Here is a 22,529-nt window from a genome sequence, read left to right as displayed (position 1 = left end):
CGGGCTGCCCCCCTTTATCCTGGTGGGGCTCAACCCTGAGGGGCTGCACCGGGTGGGGGGATTGGGGGATTGCTCCCCAAAACTCAGCCATGGGGTGTGGGCTGCACCTGGGGGACGCCCCCTGGCCGTCCCTGACCTGGGGCTACAGGAGCCAGCCAGGGGTCACCCCCGGCCGGGGGGGCCCAGTGACCCCCAGGGCCACCCCCCAGCCCAGCCCCAACCCCTGCGAGGGGGGTCCTGGCCCTGGGGTGCTGCTGAGGGGGTGTCCCCCACCCTCCGAGGGGGTGTCCCTGTTGGGGAGGGTCCCCTCTCCTCGGGGGGGGTGGGGGGGACCCTCGGGGATGAGGGGACTCTATTGGGGGGTGGTCCCCATCCCTCGGGAGTGGGGGGATCCTCTCGGGGGGCGTGTGTTTCCCTCGGGGAGGGGTTGTGTTCTCTGGGGGATGGGGGGGGGGGGTCCCTGTTTGGAGGGTCCATTTCCCTCGGGGGGTTTGTCTCTGCTAGGGGGGGTCCCTACCCTCGGAGGGGGTGTCCGTGCTGAGGGGTGTCCGTATCGGGGGTCCCCCTTTCCCTTGGGGGGAGGGTGTCCATCTCTGGGGGTGTCTCTGTCTCGGGGTGGGGGGGTCCCTTTCGGCAGCGGGGTCCCTATTCCGGGGCGATCCAGCGGGGGCGGCGGGAGGGGATCGGCACCTGTGGGGACACGGGGTGGGGACACGGGGCCCAGGGCCACCCTCCCACCCCGCCCCGGCCTCACTCACCGCCGCCGCTCCGCGCTCCGCTACGGCCGGGCCGGGCCCGCTCCCCGCTCCGGGCCGGGCCGCGGCTCCCAGCGCCGGGGGGGCCCCGCCGCGGCCCCCGCCGCCATCGGCCGCCGGCAGCGGCCCGGGGGGCGGCCGGGGGGGCCCGGGGGGCTCCCAGCGAGGCTCGGCCGCCGCAGCCCCGCGGAGCCGCCGCCGCCGCCGCCGCGCCCCGGCCGGGAAGTTGGAGGCGGCCCAGAAAGGGCCGGGACGGGGGCGGCGGCGGCGGCGGGCGGGGACGGGCACGGGGGGGACACGGGCACGGGGGGGGGACAGGGGCACGGCACGGAGAGGGGGGGACACGGACAGGGGGAGGAGCACAGACACGGGAGGGGCACGGACAGGGGGGCACGGCCGGGGGTGGGGGGGGAGCAGGGGCACGGGGGTGACACACAGCGACACTCGGTGACATCCCCCCACCCCCGCCCGGGTGTGGCTCCCCGCTCCCATTGATCTGCCCCCTCCCCCACCCTCCCTCCCTGCCCCGGGACTCACACCCCGCGGGGAAACTGAGGCACAGCGGGATCCACGGGGCAGCTCCGTCCCACCCCTCCATCCCATCCTACCCCGGCCCGGGCCCGGGGGCCGCTTCCCCCCGGCTCCCAGGGATGTTCTCAAGAAAGGCCAGCAATGGTGCGGTTACAAACAGCGGGAATTTTATTTAAAAAAACAACCGTCACAACCGTTCACAGCGTTACAGGCGGGGTGGGGGCGGGGGCGCGTTAAACAACCGGTTTTATTTGGGGAGGGGAGGGGGGGAGAAAGAATTCACGCTACCGTTGAACTTGGTTTTAATGTTTCTCCACAAACGGTGAAAAATACTAAAGTACAGACAAGGAGGACTCATAATGTTGTGGCCAACATTATAAATATGGAATTATAAATTTAAAACATTTTTTTTTTTCTGGTTTAAAAAATAAATCTGGTAGTAAATGCGGCTCTGGGGGGGCGGCGTTAGTAGGGCCGGTCTCGGCGATCCTGGCGGTGTTCGCCCCTGTGGGCCGGGGGGACAGGGGTCAGTCGTGGGGTCCAGGAGCTCTCCCCGAGCTCCTTAACCCCTCACCCAGACACCCTGCCACCCATTTACCCACCCCATCCCATCCCCACCATTCACTCCCTTGCCCCTCCACCCATTTATCCCACCCCAGTCGCCCCCCACCCCCTTTCCCCATCAGGGTCTCCCCCTCCCCAATGTCCCATTGCCCCCTCCCATCACCCTCTATCCCGCCCTCCCCATCCATACTTGTCCATCTTTCCCGGCCCTCCGCGCCGTCCTCTGCCTCCTCCTCCCATCTGCTCCATGAGAGGTCCCGGGGGTCCCCCGGGGCCGCCGCCTCCTCCTCCTCTCCGGCCGCCTCCTCCGTAGCCGCCTCGGTCCATGCCCCGGCCACCTCGGAATCCCCCTCGGTCTCCGCCGCGGCCGCCTCGGAACATCCCGCCGGGCCCTCCTCGGTCCATGAGGCCCCCGCCGCGCCCGCCCCGCATCCCCCCGGGGCCGCCTCGGCCGCGGTCACCGCCTGGGGGAGGAGGAGAGACCCTCAGAGTGACCCCAAGGCAGCACGTCCCACTCCCACATCCCCGGGGTCCCAGCACATCCAGCTCCGGCAGGAGCAGGGCCGGGAGCTGCTGGGTACCCGAGGGGATTCAGGTTCGTTAAGGTTGGAGCAGCGCCCTGGGGCGTTGGGGTGGTGCTGACAGCCCCCCAAATCCAGGAAACAGGAGAAACGGTGATCCCAGCCTCCAGGTCATGGCTCACGGAGGGATGAAGGCCTGGCAGCTCTTGGAGCTGGCCCAGCCACTCCCCACAGAGCCCGAGGCCAGGCCTGGGGTGTCCCATCGGGAACTGGGGCTGTGACACCCCCCAAACGTACCTGGAGGAGGGAAGGGAGGCGGGAGGAACCCCTCCGGTTTGGGCGCCTTGCACTGGTTGCACTCTGTTCTCCAGGCAAAGTTCTGGTTTCCACAGCCCCTGGGTACAAATTCCAGTTAGCCCAGAGTGGGACAGCATTCCAGCTGGGGTGACATTGGGAAGCACGAGCAGGAGAGCACGTGGAGAGGGGACACCAGGGCAGGAGCTGGGGCACAGCTCCCGCGGTGGGGTGGGGGTCTGGCAGCCCCCGGGAGTGACCCCATCCCTCCCTCTGTGCCAGCTGGAAACAGTTTCTTGGGAAGGCCCAGCGAGCGATTTTGGGCAGCCCCGTTGGCACAGGGTGTGGCAGCAGTGGGTACTCACGGGTTGGGGCACTGCCAGTCTCCGGCGCGGTGCTGCACGCTCCCTCCGGACGGGTTTCCCCGGGATCCCCGCGGTCCTCTGGAGGAGAAGCCGCCCCTGTCTCCGCCTCTTCCCCCCATCCGGCCCATGGGGCCGCTGGGCCCGCTGGGGCCCCCTGGGCCACCGGGTCCCCCTGGACCTGCGGGAAGGAGCCCCGTTAGTGCTGGGAGCCACGGGAAGGCCGGGGAGCAGCTCTGGGGGGGCTGCACGGTACCTCCACGGAGGGGTGGGGGCATTCCCCGCTGCTCCCGGGGGGGTATCCCGCCCCTCAGGCTGTTCATCGGGCCCTTCTTCCGCGCCAGGGTCACCTTCAGCTTGCTCCCCTGGAAATCCTTCCCTGGGAGGGACACAACGGGCAGGAGCATCGGTGAGTCACAGCCCTGCTGCACACAGGTGCTTCCCACACCTGGAAGTTTTGCAGTTCCACCCCAAAACGACCCCCAGCTCTCACCATCAAACCACTCCACGGCTGTTTTGGCAGTGGACGGGTCATCGTAGGACACGGTGGCATCGCCCTTGGGCTTGCCCGTTTCCTTGTCGATGTAGAGGTTTATCATGGGCTGCCCCGTCCTCTTGTTCATCTAAGGGACAGCACAACGTCACCCGAGTCCTGTCTTCCCACTGCCCAGCGGGGACTTGCTCTGCTTTCCAGCAGCAGCTCATTCCAGGGACTCCAGGACAGCAGAAAGGGGCCCCAGGCCTACCATGGATGACAGCGACTGCCCACATACCCCAAAAACAAAGGGATGGGCCCCAAACAGCACTGCCAGGCCTCTCCCAGGGCCTGGACAGGACAGGCCTGAAGGATGTGAGCAATGGGCAGGGAGATGGAGAAGGAAGAAGAGGAGGTGAGGGACCCTGTTCCCTCTGCCAGCTGGGGATCACTGGTGTCCCCTCACCTTGACAACACCGCACTGTTTGAAGAAATCTGCCAGATCCTCCAGGGTCACATTATCATTGAGTCCCTGCACATAGACTGCAGTGCTGTCCGAGTCCTCCTCCGGGTCCATGGGGGGGCCTAGGAGACAATTCCTGGGGTCAGTGCAGGCGGAGGAAGGGCAGGAATGCCCCAGGGCCGAGTTCTTTCCATCCCCTCCATGGCTGCAGCTTCGCTCTCTGGGAGAGACAGGAAACCCCAGGCCCACGGGAGGTGACTGTCCCCAACCTCACCTCCCCAGTGCCACGGCCAGACAGAGCCCACGCCCACCCACGTGGGAAGAACCCCCAGGTTATTCCAGGACACATCCCAGAGGAGATGAGGAAGACCTTCGTGCCCCCTGGGCTCCCACACAAGGACATCCACCCCCCTTTTCCGATGCTGGAAGGCTGACGCAGAACTTCCAGACACGCCTGGGACAGGAAGGGACGAGCCACGGACGAGGCTCTGGGGGTGCTGCAGGCCCCCTGGAAGAGCTCCAGAGCAGCCCCTGACCCCCCTAATTCCTGCAGAGAAGGGGGAGCATCTCCCAACCACGTGTGGTTGTTTCCAGCTGTTTGGGAAGGAAGAACCGATGGGAACAGGCAGAGAGGCTGCAAGTGGCGGTGGGGTGACAACACGGCAGCCCTTGCAGCAAGGACACAAAGGTCTGTTTGACAGCCTCAGGAGGGAGTTTGGTGGGAATTACCTAAATCCAGGTCGGGTCCTTCCTCCATGTGTCCTGCCAGGCGGGAGAGAAGCATAGGGAAGGGTGTTAGTGGGGGCCCTGCGGGCTGGAGAACCGACACACACAACACTAGCTACGACCTGCGCCGCACAAGCAGCAGCACTGCACCTTACTGGGCCATCAGGTGGCTCTTTTAGCATTTCTTCCAACCAAAAACCACTATTACACTGGTTTTAAGCAGTTTTTTTTCCAACCAATAACCACTATTACACTGATTTTTTTTTTAGCAGTTTTCAAACCGTTAACCACTATTACACTGATTTTTTTTTTAGCAGGTTTCAAACTGTTAACCACTACTAACGCTGATTTTTTAAAAAGGTTTTACCAAGCCAATCGGTTTTTAAGTTCATTAATAAAAGTTACTTAATATATCTATATATATTTTAAAAAAAAGAAAAAAAAAAAAGATTTATTACATCCAAACCATTTCTTTTCCCCAAAATTACAGGAGTGGTTGCTCAACTCTTCCACTGTGTCCGCACACCCCTGGGCATCGCCGGCAGTACCCATTACAGTCTGGTTGCATATTGTCATTTTTTTAAACCACTTAAATGAATAAAAAAATTTACACTTTGTGCTAAAAAAAAAAAACTGACTGCAATTTTTTTTTTTTTTTTTTTTTTTTTTAACACTATCCATTGTAATGCTCAAAAACTTACCACCAGGCTTATTGAAGCCACCTCGCTCTCCAGCGCTGCTGGGGGGATAAACGAAGAAATGAAGGCCTTTCCCTTTACAAAGCCAGCACCGCTCTGAGCCTCTGCGGCTCACAGGGGAGAAGGGCACTGGCTAAACATCTCCAAACATCTCTCTGTCTCTCTCTCATCTCGGCACTAGGCCTTTCTTCAGGGCAGCTCGCTCAAATTTTCTTTACATATAAAGCAACCTTGGTGTGGTTTGAGGCACCGCTTTGCTGTCGGTGCCCTGGCGTTACTCGGGTATCATCAGTGCAATACTTGGCCGAGAAATGGGGGTTGTTTGTAATCAAAGTGAGGGTGGTTGGTTTTTTTGTTGTTGTTGTTGTTGTTGAAGAGCAATTTGGGGATGTTTCAGTGGTCAACTCCCTCCCCTCGGTGTGTCCACCAAGGTGCACCCTCAGCCTGTGGCAGCGCGGGCCCGCGGGTCCCTGACATTTAACAGTGTAAAAGGAGACAAGCCACACGCGAGACCTACAACACAGTTCAGCTGACATCGCCCCTAAAACCCTCAAAGTAAAGCCATACATTCAGGTCACTACTGAATTTAACAACTCTCTGGAGGGAGAACTTACAGAGTACAGCGGGGGCTCCGAGGCCTGGGGTGCAGCTTTGTGGACACACTCACTTTTGGGCAGGTGCCAATGCAAACGGGGCCGCAGCTTTCACCAAAAGCTTTGGCTGAAGCATTCACAGCTAAAACTGCTTTGGAGCGTGGTGGTGAAGTAGGAAAACGCCACCTTGAGAAAGGATTTGGGCTGTTTCTTGCTCTTTTTTTGGGTGAGCCAGCAAGCTGTTTGGAAGGAGCCGAGCGGAGGAGGGAGAGCACCGTGAATTTTTCTAGCAAGTATTGCACCTCTAATACTGGGATAAAAAAAAGTCAATACAGAATTTCGAGCTGTTGCATGCAGCTTTGCCTCCTCTCGTTAAAGTACACACCATTTACGTAATGTCTCTCTTTTTAAACATAAGATTTTTACACTTTTTTTTTTTTTTTTTTTCTTTAACGTTACACAATTCTAAAGTAGTAGTATACCCTCCTCTGGTTTTATTACCAAACAACAAGTATGCAGTTACCAAAGTTACAGAAGGATTCCGTTTATACAATCAATACATTGGGTTAAAAATATTCTATGTATATTTTTCCTCTCCATATGGACACCGAGTCTAGTCCCACTTTTCATTATGCTGCCGGCTGAGTACTGAGTACGGGTACTTTTTAAGTATTGAGGTGTTTACAAGGCTCTCACTTTGTAACCTGTAGCATATAAATGCGACAAAGCATGTTAAAAAGTTTTCCATTTTCATAAAAATATCAAATCATCGAGGCAATGAAAAAGGGCATGTTAATAACATCGAGCTCCTTACCTGCTGGAGACACTGAAATCCATCACCACAGCATGCTAAGGTGGGCCGAGTTCCCCTACCTGCCCTGGGTGTCCCCTGAAGCCACCTGTTCTATGGACATCACAAACTCTACGTCCATAAGGCCGGGGGGACGACCCTTTGTAAGGGTCTGGCCAGGTGGGAAATCACTCGGGAGGCAAATTTGAGCTGGGATTAAGGTGTGAGATCAGAGACAGGTGACAAATCTTTGGCAATGAGAAGCTCGGAAGGGGCTAGAAATTTGAAGATGTGATGATAGACATTTCAGGTGTCTACATCTACTTCCATCGTTAAGACATCAATACGGCAAGGCTGAAATCTTTATGCAGATCCCTGGAACTCTGTTCCACCCGAGCCAATTCCAAGCTGGATGTGTTCCCACACAAAACCAGCCTTTTCCATTCTTTCCTGGATGTCTCTGATAAAGATTTCATGCCACGCCAACGGGCTGCAACAGAGCTATGCAGAAAGGGGCCAAGCGCTGCCAAACTGAGGCTGTCACCGGGCTGTGCCACGCGGGGAGAAGTGGCCTCTGGAGGGCAGCTGCCATCACAGCCACCCTGCCAGCGCCGGGGCGGGCACGGCGTGTCCTGTGCCACACCTGGGGACACTCTGCACAGCTCTGAGCAACGGGGTGAGGGGATGGAACACACACAAAGCTGTCAATTCTGCCTTGGAGGAGCCTTTGGGATGAATTCTCCTCCCTCGCCTCTATCAGAACGACCTCCACGGATGGGGACACACCTGAAGGCGCAGGTGGCACCAAACCAGGTTGTGCCATCAGGTGAAATGGCCAAACTGATTCAGAGCACCTGAATGCTCCAAGGGGGAGCAGGCCTGGGAGCCAAAGCACTTCTTTCTCTCTGCTCTCGGGCTCCCTATCCACGCGCTCCAAGTGTTCCAGGCACTCCGAGCTCGCAGGCTCCGCGGGAGGAGGCTGACACGAGGCTCCTGCCAAAATCCCCGCTCCTGAGGCCCAGGGAGCATCCCCTGGAGCTGGTGGGAGGTTTGTGTGTGTTCCACCCAGAGTTACTGTTAAACCCCACAGAGGATTCCACCTCTGGGCGACCGTGAAGGGAGCTGAAAGTGCCAGGGCCAGCATTACCCCCAATTTCCCCCTCCCTGGGGGCCCAACCAGCTGCAGGACAAACCAACCATCCTGCTCCTATTTCCCTTAGGATAATGTTTCCATGGATGACAAGCAATGCTGCTACACAGAGATGTCCTCCGTGGAAACACAGCTGCGAACGTCAACCTTTCAGTCCCTTCTTTTGCGTTTCAAATCCTATGGGTAAACCAGAATTAGAGAAAAGGAAAAAAAGCTTTGCTCTTACCCCATTCCACCGCGTCCTCCTCCCCGCCCACCTCTGCTCATGCCTCCACGCTCATATCCCCCTCGTCCCCTGCCCCGGCTATCGGGGCCGCTCAGATTCCGGCTCTCCCCGGGGCCGGAGAAGCCTCCGGATTCCTGCCCGTACATGTTCATGCTGCTGGGATGGTCCTGGCGGAAGGAGCCTGGGGAAGGGTGGAAACAGGTTAGGGAGAGGCAGCTCCTTCACCTGCCCTCAGCTCCAGCCACGACAGCAGCGTTGGAGTTGTTCAGTTTGGGAAAATCCCTCTGAGAGCATCGATTGCAGCTGTTGTCTCAGCTAAAGCCACCAGTGCCCCATGTCCCCAAGTGCCACATGGCTCTTAAATCCCTCCAGGGATGGAGACTCCAGCACTGCCCGGGGCATGAACAATGTGAAGAAATTTCCCCAATATCCAACCTGACCATCCCCTGGCACAGCCTGAGGCCACTCAAGCGGGAGGAAGAAGGGAAGAGGAGAAAGAAGAGGAGTAATGGGAGATGGAGAAGGAAGAGAAGGAGGAGGAACAAAAGGAACAAAAGAAGGAGGAAGAAGAGAATGAGGAGGAGGAAGAAAAAAAGGAGAAGGAGGATGAGGATGGGATGGAGGAGAAGGATGAGAAGAAGGAGGAAAAAGAAGAGAAGGAAAAAGAGGAGGAAGCAGAGTCCCATCTTGTCCCATCACTTACTCCCTGGGCGCAGAGCCCAATCCCCGTGGCTGCCCCGTCCTGTCAGGGAATTGTGCAGAGCCAGAGTCCCCACTGAGCCTCCTTTTCTCCCGGCTGAGTCCCCTCAACTCCTCCCCACAAACATCCTGTGCTTATGTTCTCACCTTTCCCCTGAGGGGATGACCCCAACCTACCACTGCCTCCAGAGATGCCACTTTTCATCACAAAAGGCCAAACCCCAGCTCCAAACCCTCTCTCCCTTCAACTCAGCTCTGAGTTTTGGATCCAAACTAAGGCCAGGGCTCCTTCCCAGGGATTGCACTCACTCTGCTGGCCATAGCTGCTGCTCTGCTGGCTGTACTGGCTGGGGGCCTGGCTGTAGGATCCCGTGGGAGGTGGGTAACTGGTGGGAGGTGGCTGCTGCCCGTAGCTGCTTTGCTGGCCATAACTGGTCTGCTGGCCATAGGAGCTCTGCTGCCCGTAGCTGCTCTGCTGGGAGTAAGTGCTCTGATCGTAACTGCTTGGCTGTGTGGAGGAATAGCTGGAAGAGAAAAGCGTTGGGAAAGGTGGGATGATGAGGCAATTCCCTGGCAGCGTGCATGGAGTGGCTCATGCTGGAAAGCAATGCAATTAGAGGCTGTATTTAGTGCTGTAAATCACTTTAAAAGCTGAAGTCATGCTATGGAGGCCAGTCTGGAGGGCCTTGAAAGCAAAAACCACATGGCCAATCCCAGTTTATTCACAACTCTAGGAAAAGGCACAAGTGCCAGGGCAAAACTCAGTGGTAATGGAAGTAACAGGCCCTGGATAAAAGAAGTTCCCCTCATGCAGCTGAGGCTTTGAGAATTTCACAGTGTACGTTTTAGAAATCACATTAAAGACACCTGAGGGGAGAAGGGAGCTCCTGGCCAAGCTGAATGTGGAAGGAGGCAGCAAAAGGTGACTCTAGGAAAATTCTTAAAATTCTCAAAGTCTTAAAATAAATAAATAATAATTAAATAAAAATTATAAAGTGCCTTAAACCCATTTGTCATTATTTTCCTTCCCACGTGTGCACACACAGAGCGCTCAGGCACAGCCTCCCCACCCCCACCACAGCTACAAAAAGCACAGCTCCTCCTCCCAGGCCACCAAAGCTCCTTTTCCATCAAATCCCCCAGGAAAGGCCCCTGTCTGAGCCCTGCCAAGCATTACCTGGTCGGAGGGTAGGAGGGTGGAGCGGTGACAGGCTGCATGGGGTAGCTGGCAGGCACCTGGGGGTAGCTGTAGTTGCTCTGCCCGTAGCCCAGGCTGGGCTGGCTGTAGCCTGTCGTGCTGGACTGGGGCTGGCTGGTCTCTGCCGGTTTGCTGCCATCCTGGGGTCTGCAGAGAAATATGGAACAACATCGGTGCCCAGCCCCACGGCTGGCAGCAGCACAGGGCTCACATCCCCCCAGCACTGATGCTTCTGACCTCTTTTTTGGGGTAGCACGAAAGCTGGCTGTGATTGGTGACAGCCAATAAATAAGTAATGAACACAACTGTAGCACTCACTGCCTGGGTATTTGCACACTCCTGAACAGAGAGCATGGAATACCACAGCTCCTGCTCATCCCAAAGCCAGGGGTTCAGACTCTGGCTGTGGGGCTGAGTGCAGGAGGTGGAATGCCAGCAAGGCAGCTCCTGCAGAGCTCTGGGACAGCAGGAGCTGAAGCAGCCAGCAAGGCAGGCAGTGAAATGCCCCATTGTTTGGTTCAAAATCCAGCTCAGGCAGATATTGCCTCATATACGTTATCCCAATTATCCCATGGAAGAGAAAGGATGCTGGGCTAGGACCCCTCCAACCCAAACCACTCTGTGATTGAGTCTTTAGAACCAACTCTCAAGGCCTGAAAATTGAGAACCCTCTGCATGTGATTCACAAATCCCCTTCTGCGTGTCCCAGAGTTTAAAAGCCGTGTGGATGTGGCACTTGGGGACAGGGTTAGTGGTGGCCTCAATGATCTCAGAGGGCTTTTCCAACTCAAAGGATTCCATCAGTCTTGTAATTTTTATGTGTTTCTCGGAATGGAGTAAATAGAATGAAGCTGCTTTTGCCGTAGAAGCTGGGAAAAATTATTCACAATGTCAGGATTCCTCCTGTAAATTTACATCCCTTTAAAGTGTAACTTGTCAGAGCTGTGCCAGGCTCTGCCTTTCCTTCCTCAGTGCTTGCTACAGACACCAGGTAAGGGAACAAATCAGCTTTTACTCACTTCTAAACAAGTTTCCATTATGTATTCTAAATTTTTCATATCCTCTAAGCAAACAATTTGACTCAGTAGATGACAGGCAGTGCCCAGAGGGGTGAGATTGAAAGAGGAAATGTTTTGCAGCCTGCACATCCACCCCAGCATCCTGCCTGACCCCGTGACTCGGGAGCAGACAGGACTCAGCCCTGTGCTGTACCCTGAGAGCCTGACGTGGCTGTGTGGTGGCTCCCTGGTCCTGCAGCAACGGCGCTGACTCACCGTGCTGGAGCACAGCCCTCCCACGCTGCGCCCCGGCCCCGCAGCGCCACGGGGAGGAGGGGCTGACACAGCACCCGCTGGGGAGAAATGGGAGGAGGAGGAGGAGGGTGAAGAGGAGTAGAAGGAGCAGGAAGAAGAGATGGGCAATGAGGAGAGGAAGAAGAGCAGGAGGGAAGAAGAGATGAAGGAGGAGAAGGAGGAACAGGAGGAACAAGAAGAGGAGAAGGAGGGAGAAAGAGGAGAAGGAGGAAGAGAAGGACTAGGAAGAAAAGATGGAGAAGGAGTGGGAGGAAGAAGGGAAGAGAAGGAGAAAGAAGAGGAATAATGGGAGATGGAGAAGGAAGAGAAGGAGGAGGAACAGAAGAAGAAGAGAGTGAAGAGGAGGAAAAAAGAGAAGGAGGAGGAAGAGAAGGAGGATGAGGATGGGATGGAAGAGAAGGATAAGGGGGAAAAAAGAGAAGGAAAAGAAGGAGGAAGAAGAGACAGAGGAGAAGGAAAAGGAGGAGAAAGAGGAAGAAGGAAAAGGAAGGAGAGGAGTACCTGGCGGGAGCGGACGGGGCCGGCTGCTGCCCGTAGGCCGGGTAGGCGGGCTGGGTGCCGTATGCGGACGGGGCGGCGTACGAGGTCTGGCTGCTGGTGACCGTGGCCGTGTTGGTGTCGTAGGCGGCGCTGCCGTAGCCCTGCACGGGCTGGCTGTAGGCAGGGGGGGCAGTCGGGGCGCTGTAACCTGCAACACACCACAGCTCAGCCCCACAGCTCCACTGGGAACCACGCAATTCCAGCATGGGCTGTGTTGGAAAGGAGCTTGAGGCTCATCTCTCTGCCATGGGACACCTTCCACCAGGAGAGGTTGCTCTGAGCCCTGTCCAGCCTGGCCTTGGACACTTTCCAGGGATCCATGGGCAGTCACAGCTTCTTTGTGTCACCTCCCTCAGCTCAGCATCCCATCTAACCCTGCTCTCTGTCCACATTCCCCCTCATCCTTTCCCTCCAGACCACTGTCCCAAGTTCCCTCTCCGGCTTTCCCAAATATCTCAGACTCTGGCCCTTGTGGTGCTCCTGGGACTCAACACAAAGACACAGCTTTACCACCACAAAACCACCTCTGACAACCCAAAAATCATCAGTTACCCACCCCTGCCCCTCTGCCTTCCTCACAGAACCCTCCCACCTTGGGAAGCCTTGGCCTCCAGCCCCTCAGCATCCCAAAATCCCACTCCCAGGAGCTTTCTGGAAGCCACCCCTGGACTATCACCCAGGATTGTTTACAGCAACCAGAACTCAGGCAGGGCAAGCTGAGACATGGAGCATCTCCTCAACAAAGGCAGGGTAACAAACCCCCCTGAGCTCCAAAACAGAAGAAATCCAACTGATTTAGCAAGTACAGTCCCATCCTTTTAGCTTTTCTGAAAAATAAAGGCACAAAACCTGACCTGGGAAACCTTTCAGAGGCATTTCTGAAGGCTTATTTTAAATCAGTAAAGCTGGAAACAAAAGAAAAGCACTTTCCATTTGCTTTCACATGAGAAAAAGGTCAAAAGAGACACATCAGGCAGCTCCTGATGTTTTATATACCTTTCCTTTTCTCAGAATTTCAGTTTGGTTTAGGGAAAAAGCTGAGAGCTCAGAGAATTCCTTTTCAACAGTTTTACAATATCCAAGATCCCAAAACAACTCCTGTATAATTTAGTGGCATTTGCCTTGTCACAAAGGTGAAGTGGCATTAACACACTGGGTTTTTGCTCCTAACAACCTTTCTAGCAAGTTTTCAAATTAAGAATATGAGACTTGGATGGAAAAACAGCAATAAAAATGTTGTTTAACAAATCTGACAAAAAATAAAAAGAGCAAAAAGAACAGCCAAATGCTCTCATGGCTGGGATCAGTGAAGGCAACAGCTTCTCCATCACTTCTGATTTTTAATAAACACGGGAGGCTTGTGACACACTTTTCCTTTAGGCAAATTGAGCTGCAGCATTTTATTCCAATTCCCTGATTTGCAAAGCAAAGAGCAGTTGCAGCAGCAGAACACGGCGTGCCCTCACGGAGCACCACAGCGCTGCTCCCACACCCTGAACCCGCTGCTGCCACCACACCAGGGCAGGGACGAGCAACACCAGCAGGGCAGGAAATCTGCACAGCAAATTCATGAAAAACACCCCAAAAGTTCAGCTTTCTGGTGACTCTCCTGGTGAAGACACAACACCAGCCTGGACCCTCTTCCCACACCCAGCCCCCAACTCATCCCCATCCCAGGGCTGCCAGCCTGGGAACGTAAACTGGACTCCCACTGGGAAATAACTTGGAGGAATCACTAGAAAATCAGAATTTATAGTCACTATTCCTGGCTGCTGTTCTCTGAAAAGTGCTGCTGAGAAGGGTGAAGGAGATGGTGCCCAACAGGAGGATTTTTAAAGCCCTGGATAAATTTGAGCAACCCAAACACTTAAATGTGAGTCCAGACAACAATTCCAGAGGGAGCAGCAATGCCAGGAGTTAAATAAACCCTTATTTTAACTGGCCAAAGCCTGACCACACACTAAAAAAGGCTAAGCACAGCCTGCAGCCCGTGTGCTGCAGCCATAGCCCTGCCCTGGGCTGTTCCCCTTGGATTTGGAGCTCCAGGGTGCTCCTCCCACAGCTGGATCCCCTTTTCCCAGTGCTGGTACTGGGAGCAAAAAGCTTTGCTGGATCTGCACAGGCAGCAGGATAAAAGGGAGTGGGAAAAAACAACAAAAAAAGAAGCTGAATTTTAAAGCTTCAGCTCTAGATGGAGCATTTCCCTCGTGGAAGAGTGTGCTCAGCAGGAAGGGTTTGTCCCAAAGGAAAGGCAGTGATTTCCCATCCCACTGGTCTAAATCACAAATGAAGCTCGGTTTAGACACTCGGGGAACCCTCAAGAGCTGTGGTTTTGAGGGTGGCATTTCTGTTACGTCACTTCTCCCTCCTCTCCTCCCAGCTAGGAAGAGAAAAGTTGACACAGCAGAAAAGCTGGTGAAAGAAAAAGGCAACAGAAGGAATAATAACCTGCTTAAGTGTTGAAATTCCCCTCAAAGGCTCCAAACCAACCCCCTGCTGAAGCCTAGGAATTCTCCAGGTGGTGGACAAGCTTGCAGCACTTGATCCTCAGAGAATATCAACTGGAAAAGGATGGATTCAGAGAGATTTCTTCTTTCCAGAGAGATTTATTGAGGAAGAGAGCTGACTCCTGCTTGTGTATATCCCACCAGTGAGGGCTGGAGAAGGGATGCAGAGCTGACCCTCTCTCCAGCCTGTTTTGGGATATTTTGGGGTTGTTATGGCAGCTGTGTGTCCATCAATTCCAAATCCATTAGAAATTTCAATAAACCCATAACCCAGATTTCCCAGGTAAAGGGAAGCAGGGGCTGGCTAGTTTTGGAGAGCAATTCCCACTTCCAAGAGATGCACACCTGGACATTGAAATGCCCTTTATTTACTCCTGTAATTCCTGCTAATACCCTGCAGTGATTAATTAACGAGCCACTGAGGGTGCCCAGTGACCCCTAACCTGAGGGAGCTGCTCCAAAATCCCTTTTTCTCTGGAAAAGAGTGGCTGGGTGGCTCCAAGACACCTTTTCCTACAGCCCCAGGGAGGGAAGGAGGGTGCAACTCTTTCCTGGGGTGTTCTGGAGGCAAGGCAAGGTGGGATAACAGTGCTGGGAAGGAAAAATCCATCCCTGCCATTCCCACCCATCCTGGGAGGCTGCATCCACACAGACCTTGGATCTCCTTCACCTCAACACCACCTTCCCCAAACCTCAGGCTGTTCAGGCAAATAAAAAACAAAACATTTTGCTTTAAAGAACTGCACTACAAAAAGGTGATTCTGAGGAAAAGAGGATTGGGATTCAACTGGAAGAACTGCACGTCTCTCAGGGCATGACAATGTCTGGCCCAGGGGTTTATTGAGCGTGAAAGGCAGGGAGGGGGAGAGAGGGGGGGGGGACAGAGAGAGGCTGCAGTCTCCTTTCCACAGCTCTGGCTCCTCAAGGAGAGGCAGGTGGAGGAAGGATAAATCCAAACTGGCTCTTTGCCCGGAGCTGCCACAGCCCTGCTCCGTGGGCTGATAGGATCTTTTGCTTGACCACTTTCTAAGCTGGTGGGTTTTTTTTCATGGATGAAAAGAAAATGAAGCTTTTTTTTTTTTTTTTTGATCAACAGAAAAAAAAAAAGTGCAGCTGTGGAGGAAAAAAAATGCCTGATATTATTATTATCATTATTCCTCCAGCAAATCTCCTCTTAAGGGAGAAGGAAAAACATCAACAGAGCAGTTTCCTGTGACCTCTGAGGGACTGGAGTCTGCAGGAGTCACAGAGATATAAATATTTCTAAGAAAGGAATTTTGGAAGTTCACAAATCCTTTTTTGCTGCCAATTTTTGTGTAGGTAGCCTTAAATGAAAGGAAAAAGCCCTGTAGATAACCCCCAGTGACAATGGCTAATGGATATGGATCTCACGAGTAGGAATTTTCCTGATCCATGTAAGGATGGTAAATATTTTAATTTTGGTTAATATTTTTTCTCCAGCTCTTCCCCTGAAGAATTCCTCCATGGCTTCTGTAGCCAGATATCTGTCTGTCCTGGTATTCCCTTGCTTTGGGAAGTGTTTAATTCCAACTACAAAATGTTTATGTCTCTCCCAGGAATCTGCAGGACACGGCACCAAGGAATCACTGGGAGGAAAATCTGCTTCCTAAACCTCCTGAATATTCAGCCTGAACATACATTAAATAAACATGAATATACATGAATTAAACATTGCCTCAATAGTTTCAAACATTAAGACACTCGTCTGGAGGAAATTCCAGCTGCAAGAACATGTTGGGAGAGTTTATGGAGCATTAATGAACAAGTATCTGCTCTGGAAATCCAAAACCACCACAGGGCATGCAAAGGTGGAGGGCAGGATGCTGTTTATCCTTTAGGAAATGGGGGGATAATGGGGCTGGAGTCACCCAAAAGGTCTTAGTGGTCAGGATTTAATCCATGGAGGTGGCACTTGGGAGAGTTTGGAGATGGCAAAGAGCACTGCAGCCTTGCAATTCCCTGCTGTCACTGCCTGTGTGAGCTCTGACACTCGAGGGTTTTGGCACTAAAACCAAGTTGACACCTCAAGGGTTCTGACTAAAGGGGACCTCAAGTTCTGACAGGATGAGATGGAATTTTTCATGCAAGAGCGAGCAGGACAGTCCAACCTGGACTGGGCCCTTCCACTGTGGGAAGCACAGGATGAGAAGGAGAAGGTACAGGATCAGAACAGGCACATGTCACTGCCAGTGACAGGACTGGCAGGGAAGAGAAGGGCTGAGTTTCCCTTTGCTCTGAGCACAGCACGTCCTGCTCGGTCCCACAGCACCCAAACCCTGCCCTGAGTAAACAGTGCATTTATTCCTGTTTGTACACGGCTGCCGCAGCCCCGGCAGTGTCCCAGGCCAGGCTGGACGGGGCTTGGAGCAACCTGGGATAGTGGAAGGTGTCCCTGGCCATGGCAGGGGGGGAATGGGATGAACTTCAAGGTCTGTCCCAGCCAAAGCCATTCCACGAAGGACATGGAGCTGCTGGAGCCAGTCCAGAGGCCAAGGAGGGCTGGAACCCCTCTCCTCTGGAGGCTGGGAGAGCTGGGGGTGCTCACCTGGAGAGGAGAAGGCTCCTGGGACACCTCAGAGCCCCTTCCAGGGCCTAAAGGGGCTCCAGGAGAGCTGGAGAGGGACTGGGGACAAGGGACAGGACACAGGGAATGGCTCCCAGTGCCAGAGGGCAGGGATGGATGGGATATTGGGCAGGAATTGTTCCCTGGGAGGGTCACACGGGTTACCCCGAGCTGCGGCTGCCGCATCCCTGGAAGCGTCCGAGTTTCCCCAGGGTTTGCAGCAACCTGTGGAAGGTGTCACTGCCCGTGGCAGGGGCTGGCCTAGATGGTTCTAGGGCCTTTTCCCAGCCCAATCAGAGCTCCAGGCTGAGCCCAGCCCAGCAGGGCTCTCACCTGTCGGGGGCTGCCCGTAGGACGTGGCGTAGGCTGTCTGCCCGTACGTGGCCGTGGTCTGCGGCTGCGTGTAGCTGACGTCGGTGGGCTGCCCGTAGGTCCCGTAGCTCTGCTGCCCGTAGGTCTGCTCCAAAAGGACACAGATTCAATCCATGAGCACCAGTGACCCCCAGGAATTGCAGTTGCTGAGCACTCTCAAAGCCAAGGCTGCTGTGAAAGTTTAGGTGCTGCGAGAAATTCCGGGTCAGCTCTGCAAGGAGGTTATGGAGTGGTTTTTCCCTGCCAAGACTGAAGGAACAGGCTCTTGACATTGTCACCACACACCTCTGCTCTGTGGAAAGCAAACAAGAAAGCTCCCAGCTCCTCACAGCTACCACCAGCACCCACAGGCACCATCCCAGGGTTAACCTGGAATACGGGAATGGGAGCGCTCCGAGGGCGGAACTGCACCAAGGAAAAGTCACTTCAGTGTAAAACTGCTTTGGTGTTGGCTAAAAGAAACCTCTGGAAGGTTTCAATTAAATTATTGGAGTATTTTTCATGCCCATCAGCCACTAATTTGAGAAATGGGAGTCGGTGCAGCCATGGAAGGATGGGATCCATGGGCACACCCGAAGTACCCCAGGGGTGCTGCTCCCATTCCGGTGCCTGTGCATTCAGTGAGGGATCAGCTCTCACCTCACCCATTCCCTGATTTTGTTTCCAAACCCAGCTTGAAAATCACCAAGGAGAGGAGCAGCTGTGCCCAGCAGTGTCACCAGCTGCCCAAGCCATGCCCTATCAGCTCATGCTCCAGGCACCAGCAAGCTTCCAACAGCTCCTGGCTTAGGGTAAAACTCTGGATACAGCTCGAGGAGTGACATGGAGACAGCTTTAACCTCCAGATTCTGAAAGAATTCAGACTTCTGGAGAGCCTGGACTTTCTGGGATGTTCAGCTTTCCTGAACTCAGGGCACAGGTCTGAACCAGGAGCAGGAACACATCTCTGCCCCTGGAAGTTCCCTCCACCAAGAGGCAGGGAATGCTGCTAACTTCCCATGGACACGTGCCTACAGCTGAGTTTAGCTGGTTAGGGGTTTAATTAGCTGGTTAGGTGTTTAATTAGCTGGTTAGGTGTTTAATTAGCTGGTTTTAGTTGCTGAGGTCTCCTGTTCCTACCCTTGTCATCCTGCTCCCACCTTTCACCTCGCCTACAACTGGGAGCAGCACTTCCAGTTGTTGTCTCCAAAGAATTTTATTTTAAATAAGTCACCATCACCTTCCTTTCAGCCCACACTGAGCCTGTCTTCCTCCTCTTGGGAAGGAAAATTAAGCCTACAGCACTTTTTGAGGACAAGAATTTACCTTTGGGAACATACTTGGAGTTTGCAGACAAATGTGGTTGTAGTAACTTGGATTCTAAAGGTTAAAAATAAGCATTAAGTTAATCTCTTAAAGACCATCATTATTTTGCAGTCCAGCCAACTGAGAGTATGAACAATTATAGCAATAAAAACTCCAGGAAAAAACTGATTCCCTCCTCCTCCTTTGTCCAATTCTGCCATCTCCCAAAAGGCAATTCCCCCCCCCTTTTCCCCAGTTTTTTTCTCTCCTACACCTCTGATTACAACACCCACCAACGTGGTGGTGTCAAACACACACCAAGAGTTTGGCTTTTCTGGGATGAGGATTGAATAAATTAACAAAAGGAAGGGGGATTGTTGAGGTTATTTCCACTTTCAAAAAGCACTTTGGGCTGGGGGAGAAGCTCCAAGACAACTTTTAACCACGGATTTTGACGCAGCCGCTCGGATTTTCTCCCAACTGCACGTTTTCCTGGAAAACAGGTGACTGAGCAGGAATTCTACCCCATCCCCATCTTTTACCTGGGTGGTCTGTGCATATCCTTGGGCTGGCTGAGGTGCATAGGCGCTGTAGCTGTGGAATGAATGTAAAGACATTTATAATCTTGCCCCAAATCTGCATCACCAGACAAATTTTCACGCAGCCCAACGGTTTCAGCTGAAATTCTATGGGAATACAAAGCTCCAGGAAAACCCTCAGGATTTCCAAACATACCTGAGTCAAGCCCAAACCATAATTATTATTTACTTTTATTACATCTTTTTAAAACAGGGAGAATAAGCTACTTACCCCTGCTGAGCTGCAGCTTGGCTATAGGTACTGTAATCTAAAAGAAAAGGAGAAGAAAAAGAATAAAAACATTGATAAAGGCTTAACAAAATTAAAGAGTCCAAGAGCTCAGCAGCTGGAATTTCCTCCTGCAGCTCGCTATAAACCACTGGAATTCCAGTTTCCCAAGGGTAGAAGGTAAATGCACATTTTCAGTCGTTTTTTTTGAGGGGAACAAAACCTCTCTTCCCCTCATTGTTCCTGCTGCTTGCAGCAGCGACTTTGATCTCAAATGACCCCGCTTCAATTTAACTGCCACCTTGGATGGATCCCAGGGGGCTGGCAGGGGGGGATTGGGGTTGGAACAAAGGAAAAACAGGGATTTGAGCCTTACAAACTCACCACCCTGCTTTGAAAGGGCCAGGCTGGAAGGTTTCACCACCTTCACTCTTTCCCTTTCAAGGACACAGATCGATGGCTGGAAAGCCACTTGTTCCCTGGAAGGGCTGGAGCTGGGAAGCTGGGAGTGATTCCCCCCTCCAAATCCTCAATCCATGTCAGCCTGGGAGGGGAACCAAGCAGCAAAGCCTGTGCTGAACTGATTTGCTGGCAGGGATGGAAAATGAATCCACATGGCAATTAGGAGGCTAAATTTGAAATGCCTGCAGCTCCCAGTTCCCTCACCAGCACCAACAGCTCCAGCTCCCATCCCAGGGTCTGGAGCGGGGATGAATTCATCATTCCCAGCACACCTGGCCACAGATTCTGGCTCTCCCAGGACCCACAGAAGGCCTGAGACTGGGAATGAGCCCAGAACTTCCTGGTTGAGGCCACAGCACCTGAGCCAGAGGCAGGAGCTGGATCAGTGGAACTGTTCCCAGACATTCCTGTGTGGGAGGAGTTTCCAGTGCTCCCATCACCATCACACCTTGGACAGAATTCCAAGTTAATCCCAGAACCATGGAATATCCTGAGGTGGGAGAGACCCACATGGATCAGGTTCAACTCCTGCCTTGGAGAATTTGAGGAAGCAACTGCCCAGCTTTAATTAATCATCCCACTATTCCCAAGGTGATGGAGCCCCAGGAATCACTTGGGAAACACAGCTTCCATCCACCTCAACCTCCTGTTCCTCAGCCTGTGCATCCAGCCCTACTAAACCCTTCCTCCCCACCCTCCAGGTGCACTCCCAGCTTTTCCTGCTGCTCCCTGTGCAGGAGCAGAGCCCCTGGATCCGTGCTGGAGGCAGGAGTGGCCCTGCTGTGATCCCAGCAGGAATTCCTGGCGTTATTAATTCCCTTGACCTTGCCCAGAGCACCTCACACGGAGAAAGAAGACACCTGGAGTTCTCCAAAGGTTTCCCCGCTCCCAGGACACAAGGCACAAGTTGTTAAACTCCTCTGGCATCATTCCCACTTCCCTCTCAGGTTGGCACGTGGAATATTGGAACATTTTCCTTGTTCGGTTCAGGGTTTTTTTGCTTTTCTTTTTTAATTCACTTTACACGTGGTTCTGCTAAATCCTGAGTGTTAATTAATGGTCCCACTCATCCAGCTTCCCTTTCCTACCACCTCCTCATCCCACTCTTTTCCCTGCTCACCCTCCAGCCACCGAAACCTCATTTAATTCTCCATTTTCAGCCTCCTTTTGGCCTCAAGCTCCACACAGGGGCATCAATTAACCCCTCTCCTCACAGCCCTGCCCCACTCCCAACATTTGCCCCTTTGCAGGATTTAATTCCAGGTGTGGAATGTGAAGTTTGCCTGTGGTGATGCCTCTCTTTTAATTTGCTGGGATTCAGAGGAACACAGAACATTAATAAAAAATAATATTATGGTTCGTTTAGTTAAACCCATCTCCTGGCTTTTATTTCCAGGGGGAAATTAATCTTCATCCTTTTATTTCACGAGGCTCAGGAGCACACCAGAGGCTGAAAATAGCAGCTCCCAGGAGGAACAATTCCATGAATTAAGGGAAAACACAGCTGTGGTTTTAACCCCCATTTTGACAATTCCATTGGCAGATGTTCCTTTACTGACTTTCCTTTTTCAAGCTCTCCAAGGTGCTGTTGGTGATATTCCCTCACTCTCCATGGCCTGAGACATTTTCCTTTCTGGAAAAAAGGAAAATCCTCCTTCTTTAAGGAGTCAGATCTTGGGCTGCTGGGCTTTAAAGTACTTTAAAGGTGATGTTGGCACAGTTGGGAAGTCTCAGTTTCCAACTATTTGTGTACAGCTGGAGCCCTCGTGGAAAAAACATTTCATTCAGATAAATCCGGAGCCATGGAAATGATGGAACACCTTACTTCCCTATGGGGAAAAGCTGGGAGAGAAGGCTCCAGGGACACCTCAGAGCCCCTTCCAGCGCCTTAAAGGAGCTCCAGGAGATCTGGAGAGGGACTGGGGACAAGGGATGGAGGGACAGGACACAGGGAATGGCTTCCCACTGCCAGAGGGCAGGGATGGATGGGATATTGGGCAGGAATTGTTCCCTGTGAGGCGCTGGAATGGATATCCCAGAGGATGCTCCAGCTCTGGAAGTGTTCAAGGCCAGGCTGGATGGGGCTGGGAGCAACCTGGGCTAGTGGAAGGTGTCCCTGTCCATGGGATAAGGTTTAAGGTTTGTTCCCACCCCAAGCATTCCATAATCCCCATGTGCACCCAAAGCCGCCCCGCGGCGCCGGCAGGGCCGAAAGCGCGGAGGGAGCCCCGGCTCGGTGCTTCGCTCCTGGGAGCGCGGAGCTCCGGGAATCCCGCGGGGCCGCAGCTGAAGCAGCGGACCCTGAGGGGAAACACCCGCGGCCCCGGCGAGGCCCGAGCGGGCGGCGCGGGGGTACACGGGCGAGACGGGCCGCGCTCGGCCCGACCCCAGCGGCCCCCGGGCTCGGCGCTACGGGCCGGCGGCGCCGCCTCAGCGCTGCTCCGGCCACCCCGTGGCGGGGGCGGCGGCGCTGCCGGGGATCCCGTCCCGTCTCGCCCCCGCCCCGGGCCCGGCCCGCCCCGGCCCCGCTCACCCGTCGACGCCATTTTCTCGCCTTCCTCCTCCGCGCTGCCCGCCCGGCCCCGCCCCGCGCCGCGCATGCGCCGCCCGGCCCC

At 54.1% G+C, this 22,529-nt stretch overlaps 2 protein-coding genes across 10 annotated transcripts in view; both read right to left on the bottom strand.

Annotated features, from left to right (window-relative positions):
* The window catches only part of GAS2L1 (growth arrest specific 2 like 1), a 9,966-nt gene extending 8,520 nt beyond the window's left edge, over positions 1-1,446 (bottom strand). For 2 of the 4 annotated variants that reach the window (XM_086855932.1, XM_086855935.1), the window contains exon 1: positions 759-855. The gene's annotated coding sequence lies outside the window, so the exon portion shown is untranslated. Of the gene's footprint in view, positions 1-517; positions 603-758; positions 856-1,363 lie in introns of those variants that run through there. The other 2 variants (XM_086855934.1, XM_086855933.1) reach the window with 2 other exon arrangements.
* On the bottom strand, positions 1,432-22,529 carry EWSR1 (EWS RNA binding protein 1). Of its 6 annotated transcripts, XM_086855941.1 has the most exons (19): positions 22,448-22,529; positions 21,474-21,547; positions 19,456-19,492; positions 19,188-19,239; positions 18,667-18,720; positions 17,323-17,446; positions 11,860-12,046; positions 10,025-10,192; positions 9,157-9,371; positions 8,149-8,329; positions 5,393-5,430; positions 4,695-4,727; positions 3,969-4,087; positions 3,521-3,650; positions 3,284-3,406; positions 3,031-3,208; positions 2,669-2,766; positions 2,041-2,314; positions 1,432-1,791 (listed from the first exon to the last, which is right to left on the bottom strand). In XM_086855941.1, the coding sequence occupies exons 5-19, from the start codon at positions 18,676-18,678 to the stop codon at positions 1,752-1,754; spliced, it is 1,920 nt and encodes a 639-aa protein (XP_086712067.1). In that variant the 5' UTR covers positions 18,679-18,720; positions 19,188-19,239; positions 19,456-19,492; positions 21,474-21,547; positions 22,448-22,529; the 3' UTR covers positions 1,432-1,751. The 6 variants fall into 6 exon arrangements, with proteins under 6 accessions (XP_086712067.1, XP_086712062.1, XP_086712064.1 ...); XM_086855936.1 differs by lacking the exon at positions 21,474-21,547; XM_086855938.1 differs by lacking the exon at positions 21,474-21,547 and having other exon boundaries at positions 5,393-5,427.

The sequence above is a fragment of the Cyanistes caeruleus genome, chromosome 18, assembly GCF_971803275.1.
Source record: "Cyanistes caeruleus chromosome 18, bCyaCae1.hap1.1, whole genome shotgun sequence".
Taxonomy (NCBI): domain Eukaryota; kingdom Metazoa; phylum Chordata; class Aves; order Passeriformes; family Paridae; genus Cyanistes; species Cyanistes caeruleus.
The sequence above is the reverse complement of the archived record's forward strand: the minus strand, read 5'-3'. Positions and strand labels throughout refer to the sequence as shown.